Raw genomic sequence first — 22500 nt, forward strand, 5'->3', positions numbered from 1 at the left:
AAATGACAAACATTGTGAAACTGTATCTGACTAAAAAAAAAAGCAGTTAAACCCGGTCCACCTTCAGAACCTACGTACCTGGAACATCAAAGAACGTAGCCCTTCGGCAGGAAGTCCAAGCCATGCTGAGCAAGGGAGCTGTGGAGATCGTCAGGGATCGTTCACCGGTCTTCTACAGCCGTCTTTTCCTGGTGGAGAGGTCTTTGGGGGGCTGGCGCCCGGTGATAGATCTCTCTCCCCTGAACGATTCGTTCGCCAGTCTCGGTTCACGATGGAGACGGCACGTTCCGTGCTCGATCCATGCTTTCGGTGGACTTGAAGGACGCATATTTCCAGATACCCGCCCATCAGTCCTCCAGGAAGTACCTCCACTTCATCCTCGATGGGACGGTGTACCAATTCAGGGCACTTTGCTTCGGTCTGGTGTCTGCTTGAGACCATTTGAAGAGGTATCTCGACGACTGGTTGGTCCTGGCGAATTCCCACTCGCAGTTGCTACAGTACAGGGATCGACTTCTCGAGTTCTGCCGCAATCTGGGGATCATGGTGAACTTCGAGAAGTCCGATCTCGAGCCCAAGCAGAGGATGAAGTACCTGGGTATGCTGATTGACGGTTACGGTAGCAGGGCGAGTCTTCCCCGCAGACTTGCAGATTCAGCAGATTCAGGGAGGCAGCCTACCAGTTCCTGTCTCGCAAGAACAGATCAGCTCAGCAGTGGCAAGTCGTGATCGGCCACCTGTCGTCACTCGAGAAGTTAGTCCCTTACGGGTGTCTTCACCTGCGGTCTCTCCAGTGGGAGGCTAAAGGAGAGTTGGTCACAGGCAACAGACCCACCTTACTCCCATGTCCCTCACGGAGGAGGTGAGGCAGGACCTAGCCTGGTGGCTGGACGACAGGAAACCTCTTAAGAGGAGTGCCTCTCCACACTCCCCCCCCTGAAGATGATGTTGTTTTCGGACGCGTCAACCCAGGGATGGGGCGCACACCTGGAGGAGTTGCTGGCTGCAGGAGTGTGGGGTCATTACAACAAGCACCTTCACATCAACATCCTGGAGCTCAAGGCAGCGTTCCTCGCTCTCCAAGAGTTCCAGGACCGCTTGGTGGGACACTTGGTGGTGTTGATGTGTGACAGCACCACGGTAGTGGCATATGTCAAACAAACAGTGGGCCTAGTGTTCCCCTGCCTGTTGCACCACGTTGACGTCGCAGGGGTGCACCCACTCGGTAGAGCTGTCAGCCCGCTACATTCCAGGCAAGAGGAATGTAGTAGCAGACAAGCTCAGCCGTCGGGATCAGGTGATAGGAACCGAATGGTCTCTACACCCAGACATGGCGGAAAGGCTCTTCAACCTGTGGGGCCGTCCAGTAGTGGATCTGTTCGCCACCCGGCACAACAGAAAACTTCAGGTTTTCTTCTCGGCTGTGCCGGACCCATGGGCAGCTGCAGAGGACGCTCTTCAACACCCCTGGGACAACCTCTTCGCGTACGCCTTTCCCCCGTTCTGCCTGATTCGCAAGGTGATCAGCTGAGTGCTGGGAGTCCACCCTGAATCTCCGGATGATCCTGGTGGCTCCCAAATGGCCTCAGGCATTTGGCACCCATCAACCTGCTGGCTCTGCTTGCAAAAGCACCGAGAGAGATTCCCCCTTGGCACAACCTTCTCGTCCAGCCACACATGGAACGGTACCACCAGTCAGTCCAGTCCCTACATCTTCACGGCTGGCTGTTATCCACCATCTCTTGTGAGCGAGAGGCTTTTCTTGCCGAGCAGCAACAGAGATGGCTGGGTACATCAGACAGTCCTCTGCAGCTGTGTACCAGGGAAAGTGGGCCGTCTTCTGTGGTTGGTGTCGTAGACAGGGTCTATCTCCTCTCAGAGCCACTCTTCAGCAGGCAGTGGATTTCCTCGTGTTTCTTCGCCGAGACAAGCTCCTCTCTGTCCCCACAGTCAAGGATACAGAGGCGCCCTGGCTCTAGCCCTGAAACTGAGGGGAGTGGATATCTCGAATTTGTTCGAGATCTCCCTGCTTATGAGGAGCTTCGAGAGGTCTTGCCCACCCAGGGAACTCTGGCCCCCGGGGTGGGACGTGACTCTAGTCCTTAGGAGTCTGACTCGAAGTCCCTTCGAGCCACTCCGAGAGTCGTCAGACAGGGATATGACCCTCAAGACCCTCTTCTTGCTGGCCCTGGCATCGGCGAAGAGAGTAGGGGAACTGCATGGTCTTTCCTTCAACGTCAAGCATTCCAGGGGATGGGGATCTGTGACGCTCGATTTCGTCCCGAACTTCATAGCGAAGACAAAGAATCCTTCAGTCCCTGACGACCGGTTTGAGTCTTTCACAATCCCCTTCCTAATGGACTTCACTGACAACGATGCGGATGAGATGCTGCTCTGTCCTGTGAGGGCGCTACGGCGCTATCTGAAGAGAACTCGGCACCTCAAGCCTGAGTGTCGACGCCTCTTCGTTAGCACCGGGGTGACCAAGAAAGAAGTATCCAAGAACACTCTTTCTTTCTGGCTGCGTGAGGTGATCAGGATGGCGTACGAAGCTGATGGTAGCGACGACATCCGTACTCTTCGTGCCGAGAGCCCACGAAGTCAGAGGTATTGGTCCTTCCCTTGTGTTCCGCAAGAACTTCTCCGAGGCGCAGGTCCTGAAGGCAGGGGTCTGGTCCAACCAGACCACCTTCACCTCCTACCTTCGGGATATAGCCCACAGGTCCTTGGACACTTTTTTCCTTGGGACCTGTGGTGGCTGCTCAACACGTTGTGTAGCTTACCCAGCACCCGAGCGGACAGAACAGCACTGCATCCTTGTGTGACTGCATGAATGGATGAGTGAATGAGAGTGTGACTGGCTTCTCTTCCCCATCTTTTTCTCCCCCTCTACCTGTGGGCAGAGGGACGCGGTCGTCACTACGCTGGAACAGGAGGCGATGCAGGTAAGCTACTCGACCGAGCCTCATCCTATCCCTTTCATTAGGGATGGGAGCGATTATCCACCACTTCCCCCGACAAAGGGGTGCGGGAAGTGGAAGCCAACAAGAGACAAACCCATGACTTCATATTGCCCTCTTACAATAGGAACAAGTTCTTGCTTGCTAGTTTTAAGAGGTACGCTTGCCTCCCTCTTATTACTTGGGTCCAGAGGTCTGACCATTGATCCTGCAGTACATACCCTGATCATTGGGCAGAGGCTAGGATCCCTCCCTCTGCCCTTATGACTGTTACGGCCTCTGAGAGAGTCCGTTTCAGGTTTGATATGAAATAATAATAATAAAAAAAATACAACACCAACAGTTGAAATTGGGGATACGAATATAGAAAGAAACACTAACACAACAAAGATTTATTTACAAGCTTACTAACAAAGGTAAATGCAGAATGGTATCTCCTATTTACATAAAAAGATAGAATCTTACACTGCATGAACTGGGGGAACAGTGAGGCAATTCAAATACTTGCTACTCGATTTGGCGATTTGACGCGCTGGCTTCATAAATGTAGAGCGGCAATTGCAGTCATCCGCTTGACTCCGTATTGCAGAAACTAGTCTACTTGAAAGGCAGGAAATCCCCAAAACCTGTAGCAGGACCTTTTCTTCTCTGAAGTCTGCTCGACGTCTAGAAAACACGAGATAATTCGTCCACTCCTGAAGACGACTAGACCAATATCCAACCAACTCCCGAACAACTCTTCTTTTGATTGATACTTCGTCGGTTCCTTCGTCTCTAGTCTCTCTCTGACAATCACTGCTGCTGATCTCTCACTGATAATCTGATCTGTGGCTCTTACTAACTGGTGATCTCTCTCTTTTACGATCTCTTCCTTCTACGATCACTCTCTATATCTCCTCCTCCCGCTGCTACTTCCTCAGTCGTATTTATACGGACGGCATCCTGGGGGCGGAGCCTACGGCGAGCGTCACAGACTCCCCGAGGTTTCTCGAACATTCTTAGATGAATCTAGACGAGGTATTGCATCAGAAAAACGCTGCATTTCTCCCGCCACTTAGGCGTGTGTTGCACTCCACAACACACCCGACGATTCCAGAATAGCCGCGAGAGAAACGGCGCCTCCAACACGGGCGCGAAAACCTCCTTACTGCCGAACTTCTCGAAAATGCGTTCTCCTTTCCTTTAACTTCCTTTGCTATGAAGCAATTACCATCACACGCCCCCCCAAAAGAGAAAAAAAATGAAATCAACTGATTTTATTTTATTTTTTTTAAAGAGAAGCAAGAATTAAACAGCGGGGAAACAATTCTGCATAAAGCACAACGACCAGGGAGGGAAACAAGGTTGGACGAACACCAGTCTGTTCTTAAGACTCAGATTCCACCCACCAAGAAGTGTCTTCCTATTGTAAAGGACCGATGGTTTGTATTCGTATCGGAACAAATAACAATTTGTCAAAAATTGTATTTTTCATAACCCTCTTACGCCGACTGGACGTATTTTACGTCGACATTTTTTGTCTCCCGTGTGCCGACTGGACGTATTTTATGTCGACTTACAAAAGATTTTTTTTAAATTCGCGAAAAATTACTTATAGGCCTACCAGCCTAAAACTTTTGAATCACGCGCCTTGGGGGATGCTGGGAGTTCACGGATCAAGGTGTTGTTTGTTTACAATCGTTACGCAGGCGCGCAAGCGCGAATTTCTTTCTTGCTGCACTAAAAAGTATCTGACACATCTCGGAAATTATTTCGTCACTTTGACATAATTTTTGTACCTTGTAAATTAGCCGTTACATGAAGTATTATATATGCGATTGTGGTAATGTTTGCACCATTTTAAAATTAGCCGATATTTAAAGTTTTATATATGGAAATGTGTGCAATTTCATGCACAATACAACTAAAAACAACCCATGGTTGTAGCTTTTATCAGTTTTGAGATATTTTCATATAAATAACGATAATTGCCAAAATTTCAACCATTGGTCAACTTTGTCTCTACTGAAATGGTCGAAAAACGCAATTGTAAGCTAAAACGCTTATATTCTAGTAATATTCAAGCATTTACCTTCATTTTGCAACAAATTGGAAGTCTCTAGCACAATATTTCGATTTATGGTGAATTTATGAAAAAAATAACATTTTCTTTACGTCCGCGCGGTAACTCCCAAAAAAATCATACGTGCGATTGTGGTAGTGTTTGCACCATTTTAAATTAGCCGTTACATAAAGTTTTATATATGAAAATGTGCGCGATTTCATGTAGAATACAACAAAAAAATAATTGAAGGTTGTTGCTTTTCTCATTTTTGAAATATTTGCATATAAATCATGATAAATAGAAAAAAAACCACGTTTGGTCAACTTTGACTCTACTGAAATGGTCGGAAAAAACGCAATTGTAAGCTAAAACTCTTACAGTCTAGTAATACGTATTCAGTCATTTATCTTCATCTTGGAACAAATTCGAAGTCTCTAGCAAAATATTTAGATTTATGGTGAATTTAAAAAAAAAATCTTACCTTCCCTCCGTCGCGCGGATTCTCCGCCACAAATCTCCGAAATGCGTACGTCCCATTCTCGGAATATTTGCTCCATTTCATATTAGGCATTTCATAGAGTTTTATATATGAAAATGTGTGCAATTTCATGTAGAATAAAACGAAAAATATTTGAAGGTTGTAGCTTTTCTTATTTCCGAAATGATTGCATATAAAAAATATATATATAAAAAAATTCGACATTCGGTCAACTTTAACTCGTCAGATATGGTAGAAAACTGCAATTGCAAGCTAATACTCTTACAGCATAGTAATATTCAATCATTTGTCTTCATTTTGAAAGAAATTGGAAGTCTCTAGGACAATATTTAGATTTATGGTGAATTTTTGAAAAAAATATTTGTTTACGTTCTTCGCGTTACGAATTCATGCATTATTTTGTGATAATATTTTCTCTGTGTTGCTTTTATCGTTTTACAATGTGTTATATACCAAAATGATTGCAATTTAGTGTACATTACAACGAAAAAAAGTAACTTTAACCGTTTTGCGCACAGCACGATTTGAATACAATTATATATGAAATTTCGTTTTTGCGCTATCATATATCGCATTATATATGATAATGATAATTTTTTCATTTCTGATGGTTGCATACTAAACTTCAGCCAATGACAAAAAAAAGGAGCCAAAAATGAACTCTTAATCTTGAAAACTAAGCGCGCTGTGATTTTTGAAAAAAATATTTTTTCCGCTTCGCGCTCACTCTGAAACACCTCCGGCACACGGGAGACAATTTTTTATTTACCGCTTTGGCGTAAAAGGGTTAACTATACAAACCTGAGGTCCTTTACACATAGTCCCACCTCATTCCACCCCTCACTCTGTTTTTTCCTGGGCCTAGAGCAAAGTGGATCTTCACCTTCCAGTCGAAGCTTACGACCGGTTCCAGCTGCCGCAAGTTACATTCCTATTGTAAAGGACCTCAGGTTTGTATAGTTAGGAAAAATACAATTTTGTACATTTAACTTCCCTGTCAGATATATACTTGGCTATAGACTCCGTCGTCCCTGACAGAAATTCGAATTTCGCGGCACATGTACAGGTAGGTCAGGTGATCTACCGCCCTGCCGCTGGGTTGGCAGGAATAGGAACCATTCCTGTTTTCTACTCAGATTTTCTCTGTCGCCGGTTCCGGTAACATCGTTGCTGGTTCCTTCTGACTTGACTTTCGTTTTTCATCGCCATTGATCTTCTGGACTGATTTATTTGGTGACGTATTGGATCTCTGGTTTGGCATACGCTTTTGTGGACCTTTTTTTTTTTTTTTTTTTAATTTGGCTTCGGATTATTCTCAAGATGTCGGACTCTAACTATGCAGTTAGAAGATGTGAAATGAGGGTTGTAGTGTGAGACTACCGAAAGTTTCGGTAGATCCTCACATTGTATGCAATGAATGTGTAAATTTGAGTAAGGAAGATTGGAAGACTCTAAATTCCTACTTAAGGAAATTGGAGAAGGATAGGGCTAGAAAAGCTTCCTCCAGAAGCTTGAGTAGGTCTCGCTCTAACGAGCCAGTTAGTAAGGTAGCACCTAATCCTCAAGTAATCGTTGCTTCCTCCCATACAGTATCAGCACCTTCTCCCTTCTCAAATACTGCAAATTCATCATCGGAAATTGCAGATTTGAAGGCTGCCCTCAAGAGGATGGAGCGTAAAATGCAAGCTCTAGAAGGTAAGCAAAGTGCAGTGGAAAGTGATGTTAGTGTCCCCAGTACAGTGGAGGGTGCGTCTGATCGGCTCTGTCTCGCTCCCAGGCCTAGACCTCTTCCAAGCTCCCAGGCCCAGAGGAGAAGGAAAGTCGAAAGCCTAACGGAGGTTACGGAGAATCCCCACCAATCAGACGTCCCCTTGGGGGGATGTGTGGCGTCCCAGACTGCCAAGGATCGCCATTGGAAAGGCATCCTCAAAGAGTGCTTCTCCTCGTCCAATTCGTCTCCGCATAGACGCGGATGGAGTTCGGACGATCTATCGCGTCCTACGAAAAGAAGTTGGAAAGCGCCTACTTTGGACTCGAGCCCGGAACGCTTTCCAGAAGAGTCTCCATGCGAGAGAAAGAGAGCCAAGAAAGCCTTAGTTGCGCCTGCTCTCGGCTCTGAGTCTCCACATCCTGCAGACCTCCTTCCCCTCATTCTGATAAGGAGGAGGAAGATACAGCTATTAAGATTCTCCTTAAAATGCAGGAGCAAATCTCGTCATTGGTAGGAGTTCTAAAAAAGGACCCTCCTCGGAGGAAAGACTTTTCTTCCTATAAAAAGATCTTCTCGTCCGGTGGACGTTCATGACTCCAAGCGCCTCTCCTCTACTCCTCGTCCTAGGTCCGAGGCGCCAGATAGAGGATCTTCTGACAAAGAAACAGCAGTCAGGCGTGAGGCGCCAACTAGGCGAAAAGCCCCAGATTCTGACAACCCGGGACAGGCGCAAGTATCGTCTGATGCGGACAGCGCCAGCCAGGCTCGAGGCGCCAACTAGGCGAAAAGTGCCAGATGTGGACAGCCCAGACAGGCGCGAGTATTGTCCGATGCGGACAGCACCAGCCAGGCGCGAGGCGCCAGCCAGAAGCAAAGCGCCAGCCAGGCGCCAGCTGCTAGGATCTCCAGCTTCTCCTTTCGAGAGAGAAGTTAACCGAGAGGCTCCTCTTTGTAGCTTTTTGCAGGATCAGCCTTCTCCTGACAGGGACGCAAGATGTCGCACAGGCGGCCCCGTTGCCCTTGTCAGGATGGCGCTGGTACTCCTAGAAGTTTTTTCGCAAGGACAGCCTTCTCCTGGCAGGGATACAAGATGTCGCACAGCGCGGCTGTCACATTTGTCTTTCGCAGGATCAGCCTTCTCCTGGCAGGGACGCAAGATGTCGTACAGGCGGCCGTGCGCCCTTGTCAGGATGGCTCTGGTACTGCTAAAAGCCCTTCACCTTGCGAAAAGAGGCGCTCTCCTTCGGTTGATCGCTCTTCTCCCACCAGAACTGGACAGGAGCTTGAAGATATTTCAGACTCAGAAGCTAATAATGTTGCGGGTCTCTCGGACTACAAAACCTTAGCAGCTCTTTTGCTGCAAGAATTTGGAGATTCTCTGAGTCCTGCCGCCCCTCCGTCTCCTCGTTCATTGTTCACTAGTACGAAGACTCTAAATCATCCTTCTTGAAGATGCGCCCGACCATTTCCATGAAGAAAGCGCTACAGTCTTTTGGAAATTGGCTCAGCTCCAAGGAGGAATCTGGAAAGACTGTCTTTACCTGCCCCCCCTCCAGGCTTTCTGGGAGGAGAGGCATTTGGTATGAGACAGGGGAAGCAATGGGGCTCGCTCTCCCTGCTTCGGCTGAGGCAGACTTCTCCACGCTTGTAGACGCGTCGAGGAGACAATCACTGTCATCTGCAAGAACCACTTGGGGAATGTCAGAAATGGACCATCTCCTCAAGGGATTATTCCATGTCTTGGAAGTTTTTAACTTTCTAGACTGGTCCCTTGGGGCTTTGGGCAAGAAGGACACAGGACCCTGACTTCCTGAGCCCTGAAGTCCTGCATAGTATATTAGCGTGCATGGACAAAGCGGTCCAAGATGGATCGGGGGAAGTGGCCTCCCTTTTCGGAGCAGGAATTCTTAGGAAGAGGGCTGTATTCAGCTCTTTCCTGACAAAAGCTGTCTCACCTGTTCGGAGGTCGTCTCTGCTTTACGCACCTCTTTCAAACCAGCTTTTCCCTTCTCAGTTAGTGAGAGATATTTCTCACTCACTCACTGAGAAGGCGACTCAAGATCTTCTGGTGCAGTCAGCAAAGAAGACGAGGCCAGCCGTTCCTGCTGTGAAGAAGGAGTCACGTAACCGCCCTTTCGAGGGAGTTCATCTTCTCGTTCCTCCTCTAGAAAGAGAGGAACTGAAAAGAGGTAAGTCTTCCTTCAGACCAGTTAAGAAGACCAAATGATGTGTCAGTCCTCCAAACACCAGTAGGCGCCAGGCTTCTGAAGTTCTCAGAAGCATGGGCTGTTAGAGAGGCAGACACCTGGTCCCTCTCAATTGTGAGAAAAGGATATCTCATCCCCTTCAGAGACAGGCCTCCCTTGACGTCGACCCCAAGGGAACTGTCTGCGAAGTACAAAGACCCTGCCAAGAGAGAATCTCTATTGCATCTTGTAGACCAGATGTTAGAAAAGGAGGCCATCGAACTAGTGCAGGATCCGCACTCCCAAGGCTTCTACATTCCAGTGTTTCTCGTCCCGAAAGCCTCAGGGGGGTGGAGGCCTGTACTGGACGTGAGCGCATTGAACCGTTTCGTAGAGAAGAAGAAATTCTCTATGGAAACTTCCAACTCGGTTCTTGCGGCTCTGCGTCCGGGAGATTGGATGGTCTCCCTGGACCTGCAGGACGCGTATTTTCACGTCCCCCTGCATCCTGCATCGAGGAAATATCTTCGGTTCATGGTACAGGGCAGGATCTTTCAGTTCAGGGCTTTGTGCTTCGGCCTGTCTACGGCCCCTCAAGTGTTTACGGGCCTGATGAGGAACGTAGCACAATGGTTACATCTGAAGGGGGTGAACATATCTTTTTACTTGGACGATTGGCTCATAAGAGCAAAATCGAAACATCAGTGTTTGGAGGACCTGGAAACGACTTTGGATCTTGTAAGATCACTCGGACTGCTTGTGAACCTCGAAAAGTCCCAGATGATCTCCAGCCAGAACATTGTCTATCTGGGGATTCAGATGGATTCTCGGGGTTTTCGAGTGTTTCCGTCGCGAGAAGAATTGTTCGAGGCTTGGATAAAGTCTCAACTTCTTAGAGAAAGAACGTCACTGGAGCAGTTTGTTTCCCTGGGGAGGCTCAACCTGAGACCTCTGCAGTTCTACCTACAAAGAATGTGGAATCGGGAGACAGGAGAACTGTCGGATTCTTTTCCCATTCAACCGGAGATCAAGTCCCACTTGAAGTGGTGGTTAACCCCTCTAGAGAGGAACGGAGGAGTGTCCCTTTTTCTTCGGAACCCGCTCCTAGTGTTGTTTTCTGACGCCTCGGAGACAGGATGGGGTGAGCAACACTGGGAACGAAAGAAGTGTCAGGCACCTGGACAAGAGAACAGGTGTCCTGGCACATCAATGCGAAGGAACTTCTGGCTATCCATTTAGCCCTGAAGTACTTCGAATCGGACGTCAGAGGCGTGGTAGTCCAGGTCAATTCGGACAATACCACGGCTCTGGCTTACATCCGAGATAGCACGAGCTCTGTTAATCTGGGCAGAGGAACGAGGCATCATACTCCTGACAAGATTCGTGCAAGGAGTAAAGAATGTAAGAGCAGACCAACTGAGCAGGAAGAACCAGGTCCTTCCTACAGAGTGGACCCTCCACTCCGAAATCTGCCAGAAACTCTGGTCCCTCTGGGGGAAACCTCAGATAGACCTGTTCACCACGTTCCTCTCCAGAAGGATGGACAACTTCTGCTCATCAGTGGAAGATCCCAGAGCCATAGCGATCGATGCCCTCCTCATGGATTGGTCGGGCATAGATGCTTACGCCATCCCCCCATTCAAGCTGCTGGGGGAAGTGCTAAGGAAGTTTGTGTCCTCAAAAGGAACGAGAATGACACTTCTCTCCCTTTTTGGCCCGCTTGAGATTGGTTCACAGAGGTACTGGAATGGACGGTGGACTTCCCCAGATCTCTTCCCGAAAGGACAGATCTGCTCAAACAACCCCACTTCGAGAGGTTCCACAAAAACCTCCCCGCTCTCTCCCTGACTGCCTTTCGACTATCGAAAGACTCGTCAGACCGAGAGGCTTTTCTCGAAAAGCTGCGAGCGCAATTGCCAGTGCCCGCAAGTCTTCTACCCTGCGGGTTTATCAATCGAAGTGGGAAGTCTTCCGTAGATGGTGTAGGTCGAAGAAGCTGTCCTCCTCCAATACCTCTGTGACCAACATTGCCGATTTTCTTCTCTTCCAAAGAGAAGAATCACATTTGGCGGTTTCCACCATTAAAGGATACAGGAGCATGCTCTCTGCTATATTCAGGAATAGGGGCCTGAACATAGAGGAAAACAACGATCTTCATGATCTTATACGGTCCTTCGAGACCTCCAAGACTAGATCCTCTCTACCTCCTAGCTGGAATCTAGACGTAGTCCTCAAGTCCTCACATCGGATAGGTTCGAACCTCCTCATCAAGCCTCGTTTAGAGATATCACGAGGAAGTGCATTTTTCTCTTGGCCCTCATGACTGCCAAGAGGGTCAGTGAACTGCATGCATTAGATTCCCATGTGGGATTTAAAGGAGGTTCTGCAGTTGTCTCTTTCCCTGTTTCTGGCTAAAAACGAGAACCCTTCTAGACCTTGGCCCAGAAGTTTTGAAGTCAAGGGACTTTCTCCTCTTGTCGGGAGTGAGTTAGAAAGGTCTCTTTGTCCAGTCAGAACTCTGAAGTTTTATCTTCAAAAGAAGAATCAACTGCAGGGTTGCCGTCAGAGTCTCTGGTGTGCTGTGAAGGACCCTAAGAGACCCATCTCAAAAAACGCACTAGCGTTCTTTGTTAGAAATGTGATATCAGAAGCACACATGAAGTGCCAAGATGAATCCTTGAAACTGCTAAGGGTTAAAGCGCATGAGGTACGTGCAGTTGCAACCTCTCTCTCTATCTTTCAGCAGGAATATGTCGATGAAAGATGGTTTAGCAGCGACGTATTGGAGATGCAACTCTGTGTTTGCTTCCCATTACTTGAAGGATGTCAGAGTGACATACGAGAGATGCTTCTCTCTTGGTCCGTATGTGCCAGCGGATACTGTGCTGGGACGAGGAGCTGATACTGATCCTTAATGATTTTTAGTTTGCTTTTACAATTTTGGTGTTGAGTTTTTAGGGTTGTTTGAAAGGATGTTGGGGATAACTCCTTTCAATCTCATTACTAACCCGGGTGTTAGGATCAGGTGATTGGGATCGGTGTTGTGCTCCTTGATGATGTCATTAGGCAAGGTGTTTTGTCATGTAAGTGGATGGGACCCCATTGACAAAGATCCTCAGGCTCTGTCGAGTAAGCGGATAAGACCCCATTGACAGACCCACAAGAACTCTTAGCATGAGGTCACTACCTTGCTGAGGCTCTTGAGGTGAAGCAGGCTCCTAGGCAGTAGCCATGAAGTCTTCCGCCAAAACAGGTAGGAACCAAGGTTTTTGATATATTACATACAACGTATGTTGTCTCCCTGTCTATTTCAGTAGTTAGCTGTCTCTTACCCACCACCAAGGGTGCCAATCAGCTAAGTATATATCTGACAGGGAAGTTGAATGTACAAAAATGATATTGTTATGTTACAATAAAGTTTTGTACATACTTACCTGGCAGATATATACAATTAAATGGCCCACCCAGCCTCCCCTCAGGAGACAAGTGGAAGAGAAAATCTGATTAGAAAACGGGAATGGTTCCTATTCCTGCCACCCAGCGGCAGGGCGGTAGATCACCTGACCTACCTGTAGCGTGCGCCGTGAAATTCGAATTTCTGTCGGGGACGACGGAGTCTATAGCTAAGTACGTATATATCTGCCAGGTAAGTATGTACAAAACTTTATTGTAACATAACAATATCATTTTTCGACAAATGGCTATTTTTTACAATCCAATAGATGAACTGTCATGTGTGTAGAGTACTTATGTATGGGCATTCAGTCACTGGCCTCAGTGAACTTCCTATGCTTGTTTTGTTTCAAGTTGTTATGCTTGGATTTTCTTCTTTTCTATTTTATGCTATTTTCATTTATATCTTTACTGCATTTTCTCATTTGTTTTTACAATCCAAAAGATAAACACTATTGTGTGCATAGGGTACGTACGTATGTACTCAAGTAGCACCAACAAACAGCAGCGGCAGGTTGGTGCGGTGACCCAGGAAATTTGAAATCACAGTAGCCGAAACTGTGCTGGATTAGCAATTGTCTGTTTAATGATGGTTGACCTGTATTCTGAATAGTGAGGTAGCAGAGGTGTGGTTTTCAGCAGGTGGAAAAGGGATTGAGGTCTTGAAGATAGGAGTAGTTTAGGCATTTGATGAGACAATATGAGAGACAGGAAGTCAGAAAAACAGTAGTAGATATGTTCTTCGGATGACCCAGGAAATCAGTGAAAGTATGGGAGGATCAAGACATAGACCTGATGGGAGTTAGGCAGAAAGTGCTCAGGACAGAGGAGAGTGGAAAGAACCCATTTCATGTCCAAAGTAACTGTTAAGGATAATTAAAATACTGTACTACATTTACTTTTTGCAATCCTGAACATCTGTGACACTATTTGTTGCATTTAATACAGTGTCGTCGTTAGGCTCAGAGGCCTGGATAAACTTATCGTTTATAATAAATTATAATAATACAGTGTATTGTAATTAACTGTATGTCCTCAACATTCACATGGCCACTTTTACAGCTGGACTTTTTCCTTTGCATCTTTTCCAACTACCACAAGCTTTGTTTTGCAAACACTTATTTTCAGACATATCTTTCCCATTTCACTCTCCTTTTTTTTAAATGCGTGTGAGGCTCCTTCCAGTGATTATTCTGCTAACATTAAGTTGTCTTGGTATGGCAGCTCCCAGTGCCCTGTTTTGCATTCGTTTGTAGAGCTCTCCTTTGGTATCTAAAAACTTCTCCCATTTGATTCCTACTGGATGTGTTATAATGATGTAGTATTAATGATAATGAAAGCTTTATATGCTGATTCACGATGGGCATCAACATTTATCTCATTTTCTTTTTATTTAGTTGCCATTGTCTTTACTTTAGAGCTTTTGTTATGATAGTTTCATTGCTTGCTCAGTGAGTGCTAAGGGTACTCTCAGCTTTTATAATGCCCTTATAATTTCTTGCCGTGGTTGTCTGTTGAGTACTTTCTCAAGATCCATGAATACATGTATGGTATTACCTCTTCTTTTTGTATGGTGATATTGTAGTTTCTAATTACAGACATTGCCTCTTGTTGGTTTCACTGCAAAAAGCAAACTAAAGGTTGTTTGTTAAGAAATTTCCTCTGCCTATCTATTAGCCTCATTTCAACATTTTCATTGAAGATGCTGCCCTCTTGATCCTTTGTGTGTTTCTTACCGCATTGCACCCCTTTTTTTCTTGTACTGTAGTATATCTCTTCCTCTCTTGTTTTCATAGTTATATTTTAGTATTGTCATCAGTAAATGGCTCTACATTTTTTGTAATAAATCATTTGATATTCCAGATGTTTCCCTATGTTTGTCTTTCCCAGGGCTCTGCTACGTTCTTCATATATCACATTCTCTATTGTGATGTATGCTAGCTCATATTCAGTAAAGTTATTTTTTGTCTTTTTTTTTTCCCCAGTCAAAGTGTAATGCACTACAAAGATGACAAGAAATCTTGTTGACTCATTTTGCTTCAGTATGGTTCATTTCCACTGTACTCTGATCTATTGAAGGTTTCAGTAGTGGTCCTGCATGTGACATTCATTAACAGTCTCTTTCAAACTGCTGATCTTACAAAAATTTTGCCCATCTTCACTATCCAAGTGACTAGAACTGTTGCACTGTTTTATTTTTTTGGTTTTCAGCAAATTATTAAACTTAATACTGCCCAGCTTTCCTAATTGGAATAGCAGCAGGGTAGCAAATTTATTACTGCTGCTTGTTTTTACCTTACTGTAACATAATTTTGCTCAGACCAGACTTCAATTCTGTTGTCAGTATGTATGCTCTCATGTAAGGTAAAGGTGTTAACCCAGAATTAAGCCCTTCTCTTTTGTCCTGCTTTGGGATCTGACTTGAATATATGACTTTAATAGCCCCCCAAAATATGAATTTTGTACATTCAACTTCCCTGTCAGATATATACTTAGCTATAGACTCCGTCGTCCATAGCTAAGTATATATCTGCCAGGTAAGTATGTACAAAACTTTATTGTATCATAACAATATCATATTTCACCATTGGGTTAATGCTTTATTTTTAAATTGCACAGTTATGGCCACTGAGATGTATTAATGTATTTTCATGTAAAGTTACTTAAATTTGTGTGAAAGACTGTTTTTAAATATTGTATCTGCTCACCAGGTCTGGAGTCATGGTGGGAGAATTTTCCGTTGTCATTACTGCCAAAACTTCCTATGTGAAGATGACCAGTTTGAGCATCAAGCATCTTGCCAAGTGTTAGAACAGGAGTCATACAAATGTAAGTATGGGTATGTTGTATTTAAAAATATGCTTATGATATAGAGATGACTAAATTGCCAAAAAGGTTTTCTCAAGGGTCTTTGACTCTCTCCTGCCGCAATACTTTAGAATGACTGTCCATTTTTTCTTCCTTGACCTAAGAAAAATTGTAACCTTGTTTAACTATGAGAATTGTGTTTAGTTTTAGAATCATAATGTTGAAATGAACTGTTAGCTCAGTGACTGATTCCTCATAATTTCTTCTTTGTTAAAGAATTATTCAGCTGTCAGGTTTGTTACCATTGACTTTGTCAAAGTTAAATGAGTGTTAATCATATAAAAACTAAGAATGACAAATCTGTATTTCATTTGTTGGTAGAGTCATTTACAAAAGTTGTTGAAAGATTTACTACTTAATAAGGTGTTCGGAAACTTTAGTAAAATTTAATGAATAATCTAGGTTAAGTGAACCTTTAAGAGCCAATTAAGAAAATTCTATGGGGTTGTTCAGTTTTGTCTACTTCTTTGATAACAGTTGGACTCCTAGCAGACGGTAACTAAGTCTGGCATATTACAAAACAGTAGTATGTAAAAATATTTTAGCTTTGTTGATGTAGATAGTAGGATAGTTTTGACGAGAAACTGTTGAAAAGAAGAGAAACTTGAAAAGTCTTTACTCTGTATTTATAATTATGTTCATCCATTTTTTGTCTGTTTTAGGTATGTCCTGTAATCGTCAAGGCCAGTACTCATGTTTAAGATGTAAAATATGCTATTGTGAAGATCATGTACGTCGTAAAGGGTTTAAGTATGATAACAAGCAAAAAATACCATGTCCCAAGTGTGGCTTTGATACTGAGGAAACTAAAGAACTCAGCATGTCAAGTAAGTTTGTTCATTATTTTCAGTTAAATCAAGAATTCTCACAGGAGGTACGTTTCTTGGTTTTCAGTTTTTTTACTCTTATGTTTTCATGATAAATATCAAAATAAGGTTTTATTGTGAATTTCGACTTGGCGATACATTCCAAAGAATGCCTGTGTTGGTGTAACCAAAATTTACTCAGCTTGCTTTTGGTTAGTATTTATGTACTTAGTTACAATTTAGCTGTTTTCATTCATTTTATGTTTGTTTTTGTTTTGTTTGACTTTATAGTGCAACTCCAAGTTATTGATTGACTTTTTATGGTCCCGTAATGTTGACTGCCAGTTTATTTTCTGACGCTATGTAAAGTAAGCGTTGCTTAAAACAAGTATGATTTGTATTTTGCTCAATATTATATTTGTGTAAGTTTTCCCATGGTATTTGTCTGCAAGGGTGAGACAACAAAGCAATTGAATATAGATTTGTATACATAACAGGGCCTTGTTGATGTTAGACCAGTCCTTTTTATGTCATGCATCTTCTGCACTTGCTTTTCACATTCAGCACTGATAGTTGCTGAAAAAATTCATGGTCATATCTGACTTGCTTTAGCACTACCTGAGACAGATATGATGTAAGCAGAATATGCCTGGAGGAAGGCCACAGTTTCTAGGAACTTCAGTATAGGCACTTTCATATTATTATGACTACCTGCATATAAGAATATGGCCTCGAAAGACCAGTTTGCTTTTGGGCTAGTGATTGCTTGGATTGTAAATACAGACAAGACTACACATTCTGGAGTAGATGGGTATTTGATAGGAGATACTCTTCACTGAAATTTTTGTCATTTTAAATTGTGAACAGTCATAATAGATTCAGCTCTATGCATAAACATGTAAATTTAGACACAGACAAGATTATACTGAGGTAGGTGTGTATTTGATAGATATCCTTCACAGAAACTGTGACATATTAGATTATGAATACGCAGTGAAAATAGTCTCGGCTATCAGCATAAATAGGTAAGGACAAGCACTTGAAAACGATTGCTAAATTCTGTATCCAATCTCAGTTTAGGAAGTCATAGTAAAGGTGAGAATAGACCTAAATTAAAAAAGTACTTAGACCATAAAAAAAGTGGCACCATTGAGTGATTATGACTGGAGGCTCTACATAGAGGTTATGCATTAGTTTATACTACTTGCGTCCTATCGAAAATTGTTTTCAGTGTCTTTGGACATTCAAAAGTTATGTTGGTACATGAAACTAATTAGGTTTTTTCACACAGCCAGAAAGCTATACTGTATAACGCTCTTCTTTTGAACTTACACTAAAAAGTTTTAGTGTTTTCAAGTAGACATACAATGAAGTCAGATTATCCTAAAACTCATCTTTAATGTAAAATGATTTACCAAAAGTGGTGAGGCACCTGTAGGGGCAAGATTATTTTCCATGTTTTGATTGTTATTGTAAAGTAGTTACCTGTTACGTGATGGTGAACATATGTATGAATTTTAAGATTATTTATTTTTTCAACTGATAATTTCTCTCCTTCAGCTCGTACCCATAAATATGGTAGGCAGCAGTTGTCATATACCAATGACGATGATGATGATGCTGATGAAGGAGCTGTTGGTTATGATGGTTATAGTTATGATGATTATGACTATGATGACGAGGATGATGATGATGACGATGATGATGAGGATGACGATGATGAAGATGAATCGGAGGAGGAAGAGGGCGAGGAAGAGAAAAGCAAATAGATGTAATTTACACTGTACACTTAAAAGTAATGGTGGTGGTTCATTTTCATTAATAAAGTTGGGAAATTGCATTGTTTTAAGGAAATTGCATTAATGAGAAGAATAGCAGCAGTTATGTTGTTCAAAAAATTGTCCTTAATATATTTTTTTTTGTAATTGCATTTGTTATTAACGTCTTTGTCGGTTTTATCAGTTATTGAATGTCTCGTTTTAATTTTCTGGAAACATTCATCCTAGAAAATTTTATCTTTGTCAGAGAAAATATTTTATGTATAACTTCCGCTGCACATATTGAAAGACCATTTGGCATATTAGTTTTCATTTTTTGTAATATAGAAGCAAGAGCAGATAAAGGTAATTCATCAATGGCAATAATTAAATTCAAATTGCATTTATTGAAGAGGAAGACTGTTGGAGCTGTAAGGAGAAGAACATTTACATGAGACACACCAGACAGTTATAACTACTGAAGTAATCGTATCTTACCTAACCTAGCCAAACCAAGCCCCATGTTAGATCCATGTTATATACATCTATTGAAAGTGCAGTTGAACCTGGTACATCACTTACTAATGTATGAGTTGTTGTTTATGAAATTTTGGGCTTTTTAAAATAAGCAACAGATTATATATATAGAAAAAATATGCCTTTGGTTTCAAAACTATTTTAGCTGTGTGTATATAGAAATGATGTCATTAAGAGCTTAATTTTAGATTCATTTTACTTTTGTGTCCACACTGATTTATTTCCATCATTCATTGAATTAATTGCATTCCTGAATTTCTAATAAAGCTTTTTGCTAATTTAAATATACTATAATAAAGCCTTTTTACCTTGATGCTTTAGTTATTCAAATAATTTACTCTTAGGAAATATAATTTGTAATTTAAACTCAATTTTTTATGTGTAGTTAAAAAAATTGTTGGCTTGATTATTCTTAAGGGTATCTTACTATCTAGAAGTTACTCAGAATTTAGCCAAATTATGAAAAAATATATGGCGTGGGTGGTGGATAGTAGACTGTCATTTTCAGAAAAAAATTTGACTATAATTTTTACTACTCAATCACTGAATATCAGATAATAAAATTCACCTTGTATATTTGCATTAACTTTTTGAGTTATGAGTGAGAATCATTTCAATATGGGTAAAACAGGCATACAGAATGGATTTTTTTTTTTTTTTTGGAAGCAAGTCAAGTTAGTAGTGAAATGACTGTATTTTTTCATTTTAAATTAGGCAATCGGTTTTACCACCAGTAATTTAGGCATGGAAAAGTTAAAAACCACTGGTCTCTTCTACAACGCCAGGTGAACTCTTGGTGTATGTCTAAAGATAGATGAGGAATACACAATGGAACCTCTTATTTTTTCTACTAAGAAAAAGAAACTAACAGACTTTTGAGTACCAATTCGATTAAAGTAGAAACGTATACTCTTGGTAACATCTTGGAAAGGGTGTTTTTTTATTATTATTTTTTTTATTATTATAAATGAAGGTAAGGTCTTGCTGTGGTTGATGTACCTTTAATTGTCAGGTAACTTAAATGTAGGATGTATCTGTTGTAGGGTTATGCTGATAAATCCAAGTTCCAAGTTGAGCAATCAAGGTCTTGAACACTATGCATTGTATCCATGATGTGCTTCAGAGTTATTTTTTATAATGATTGATGTGTATAAATTATGTATCCACTTTTTGTTAACATTTACATAAATTTGGGGAATTTTCTGTTACACGTACAGTTTCTTTTATGTTCAAAAAGTGAAAATTTTTAAAGTAGATGCGTAAACGTCTGTCAAAGCAAGTAGAAGATAATAGTAAACTTTATTTATCTATAACTATTTATACTCATGAGAGTACTCATTCATTTCTGCTCTCCTCTATTTTATATGTAAATCTTGTTGATCATTTTTTCTCAAATAGTGATCTTATCTGTGATACAGTTTTTGAGATTCTTGCATCTTGGCTGTATGGGTAATTTCCATTAGTTTTTTATGAATGGAGAACTGCATTTCACATCTGCTGTAAATTGTAATGTACAGATGCTACTTGTTATCAATAAAATTGATATTTACAGAATTGTATTTTAATGTATCAAATAATGTAAGTACTCCATTGGCATTCGATTACTTTGATATCAAATCCGTTTATCTGGTACAAATTAGCTTCTCACTTTTCTGATATACTTCTACATGTTTGCTGAAATACAAACCATTTTTCAAATTTAGCATGGGATGCAGGACCATAGATTTAGAAGTCTGTGGACTTGTTCATTTTAGATATCTTTGTTGCTAAGGATATCTTGGCTAAAGTTGTTTATATTTTAAAGTACTTTAGCCTGACCGTTGAGCTATATTTCTAGAATCTTAGTAAACGTAGCCTCAGTTCCAGAATGTTAAAACTCCATGGTCTAGGCTATTTGTTGGTAGAAGTATCAGCATCCTTTTGCCCTTGCTAACGTCTGACTACTTGTCCAGGTAATTTAACAATTCTTGGTCTCCATCTTATATCATGTTCAAAAATTTAGATTGTGATCTTTTGTTCGATCTAAAGTAAACAGTGATGTTTGATTATAGTTGATGCAAATTTTATTAACTCAAGGGCTTAATTAATTTTTCTTCATTAATTATTGGAATTTCCAGCGTAGTACGTACTGTGCAGGTACTTCCAAGTTGTAGGTACTATAAGTAGTTACTATAGTATACTTCTTACAAAATATAATCAGAAAGCAATAGACATAAAAGCTGCCCAATAAAAATCAAAAGGAATCACCGGGAAATAATAGGGAAGGCATAGACAAAGACCTGGACCACATTTGAATTCAGGCAGAAAAAACAGACTAGGAATGAATGGGTGGAGACAGCAATGATATTAATGTTTTCCACACGTAACTTATATTTATGTACTCCTAGGAAAAATGAAGGTAAGGTAAGGTACTGTAATGAAATGGAAAGTGGAAAGAATCCAAGGGTAGGTTGTGTATTTGTTATTGGATTTATGGTTATTAGGTGCCTCTGGTTGACCTCTGGGCTTAACCAAGTACAAAGAGATAGTCATTAATAAAAAGGAAATTAGATAAATGTCCCACAGCTCTAGCAAATTATATAGGATTAAAAGTGACTGCAATGGTAAATAGAAAATGTTTTTTGTTTTGTTTTGGAAGCTAGTGTAATACTATTGTTATCAAGAGAAGATAGAAGAAAGGATATGCAGTGTATGAAAGCTTATTAGTTTCTCGCAGAGCATGGAATTTTGTTTATGTACAACTATATGTTTTGCTATTACGCTATATATAGTCTTCAGTCTAGTGTAATACTAGTGTTATTAAGAGACGATAGAAGAAAGGATATGCAGTGTATGAAAGCTTATTAGTTTCTCGCAGAGCATGGAATTTTTTGTTATGTACAACTATATGATTTTGTTTGCTTTTACGCTATATATAGTCTTCAGTCTAGTTTTGTCCACTGTTCTCTGTTGTGTTGTTAATGTTCAAGCTAATTAACTTTCCCATAATTTCAAGGGCAATCATTTACTTTCCTTCCTAGTTTTTGCAACCTTCAAATTTACAGTTGATGATTATAGCACCCGAGTATCAAAAGCTATTATACCTTGATGAAAATGTTTCAGCTATTGTACTTTAAGTAGACAAACTAAAATGTGTGTCAAATACTCCATCTCTTAATAAAAACTTTGGTTAAAATATAATAGACCAAAAATCATCTAACCTTTCCTTTAAATCTAATAGTGAAGTTGATTATACTTTAGGTAGGTATATGAAGATTAATTTACTTATCGTCCGCAACATTACGTTTTACTAGCCAAGAAACGATTATGGCGAGATATTTAGGTATACTATTCTGACAAGATTTCTAACAACGGAAAGGAATAAATTTGAAGAAATGTCAAGCAAAGTGGCAGATGAAAGCGTTTATACTGGCTGCCTGTATAATAATTCAACGTAACAGATGTAATGGAACAGTTCAATTAGTATGTCATTTGTTGGTTAAAATAGGAAAGAACTTCAAAGAAGCACTGCTATGAAGTGAATTGCTTAAAAATTAAGCTTTATCTTTAAACTAACGCTTGAATTTGAGACAGTCACTTAATACTAACATTCTAAAAGCATAAAAGTTTATAAAAAAAATTATGCGGTTTTAACATCTTAGACTTTAGTTTAGTTTGCCAGACAGTTGAGGAAGAAAAC

At 41.5% G+C, this 22500-nt stretch overlaps 1 protein-coding gene across 1 annotated transcript; it reads left to right on the top strand.

Moving 5' to 3' along the window:
- The first annotated feature begins 11762 nt into the window (after positions 1-11762).
- LOC135213795 (zinc finger protein 330 homolog) lies at positions 11763-20375 on the top strand. Its single transcript, XM_064247924.1, has 4 exons — positions 11763-12107; positions 15565-15682; positions 16384-16548; positions 18088-20375. Exons 1-4 carry the CDS (start codon positions 11763-11765, stop codon positions 18294-18296), a joined length of 837 nt encoding a protein of 278 aa, XP_064103994.1. The 3' UTR covers positions 18297-20375.
- The last annotated feature ends 2125 nt before the right edge of the window (positions 20376-22500 follow it).

Source organism: Macrobrachium nipponense, chromosome 43 (genome assembly GCF_015104395.2).
Source record: "Macrobrachium nipponense isolate FS-2020 chromosome 43, ASM1510439v2, whole genome shotgun sequence".
NCBI classification, from domain to species: domain Eukaryota; kingdom Metazoa; phylum Arthropoda; class Malacostraca; order Decapoda; family Palaemonidae; genus Macrobrachium; species Macrobrachium nipponense.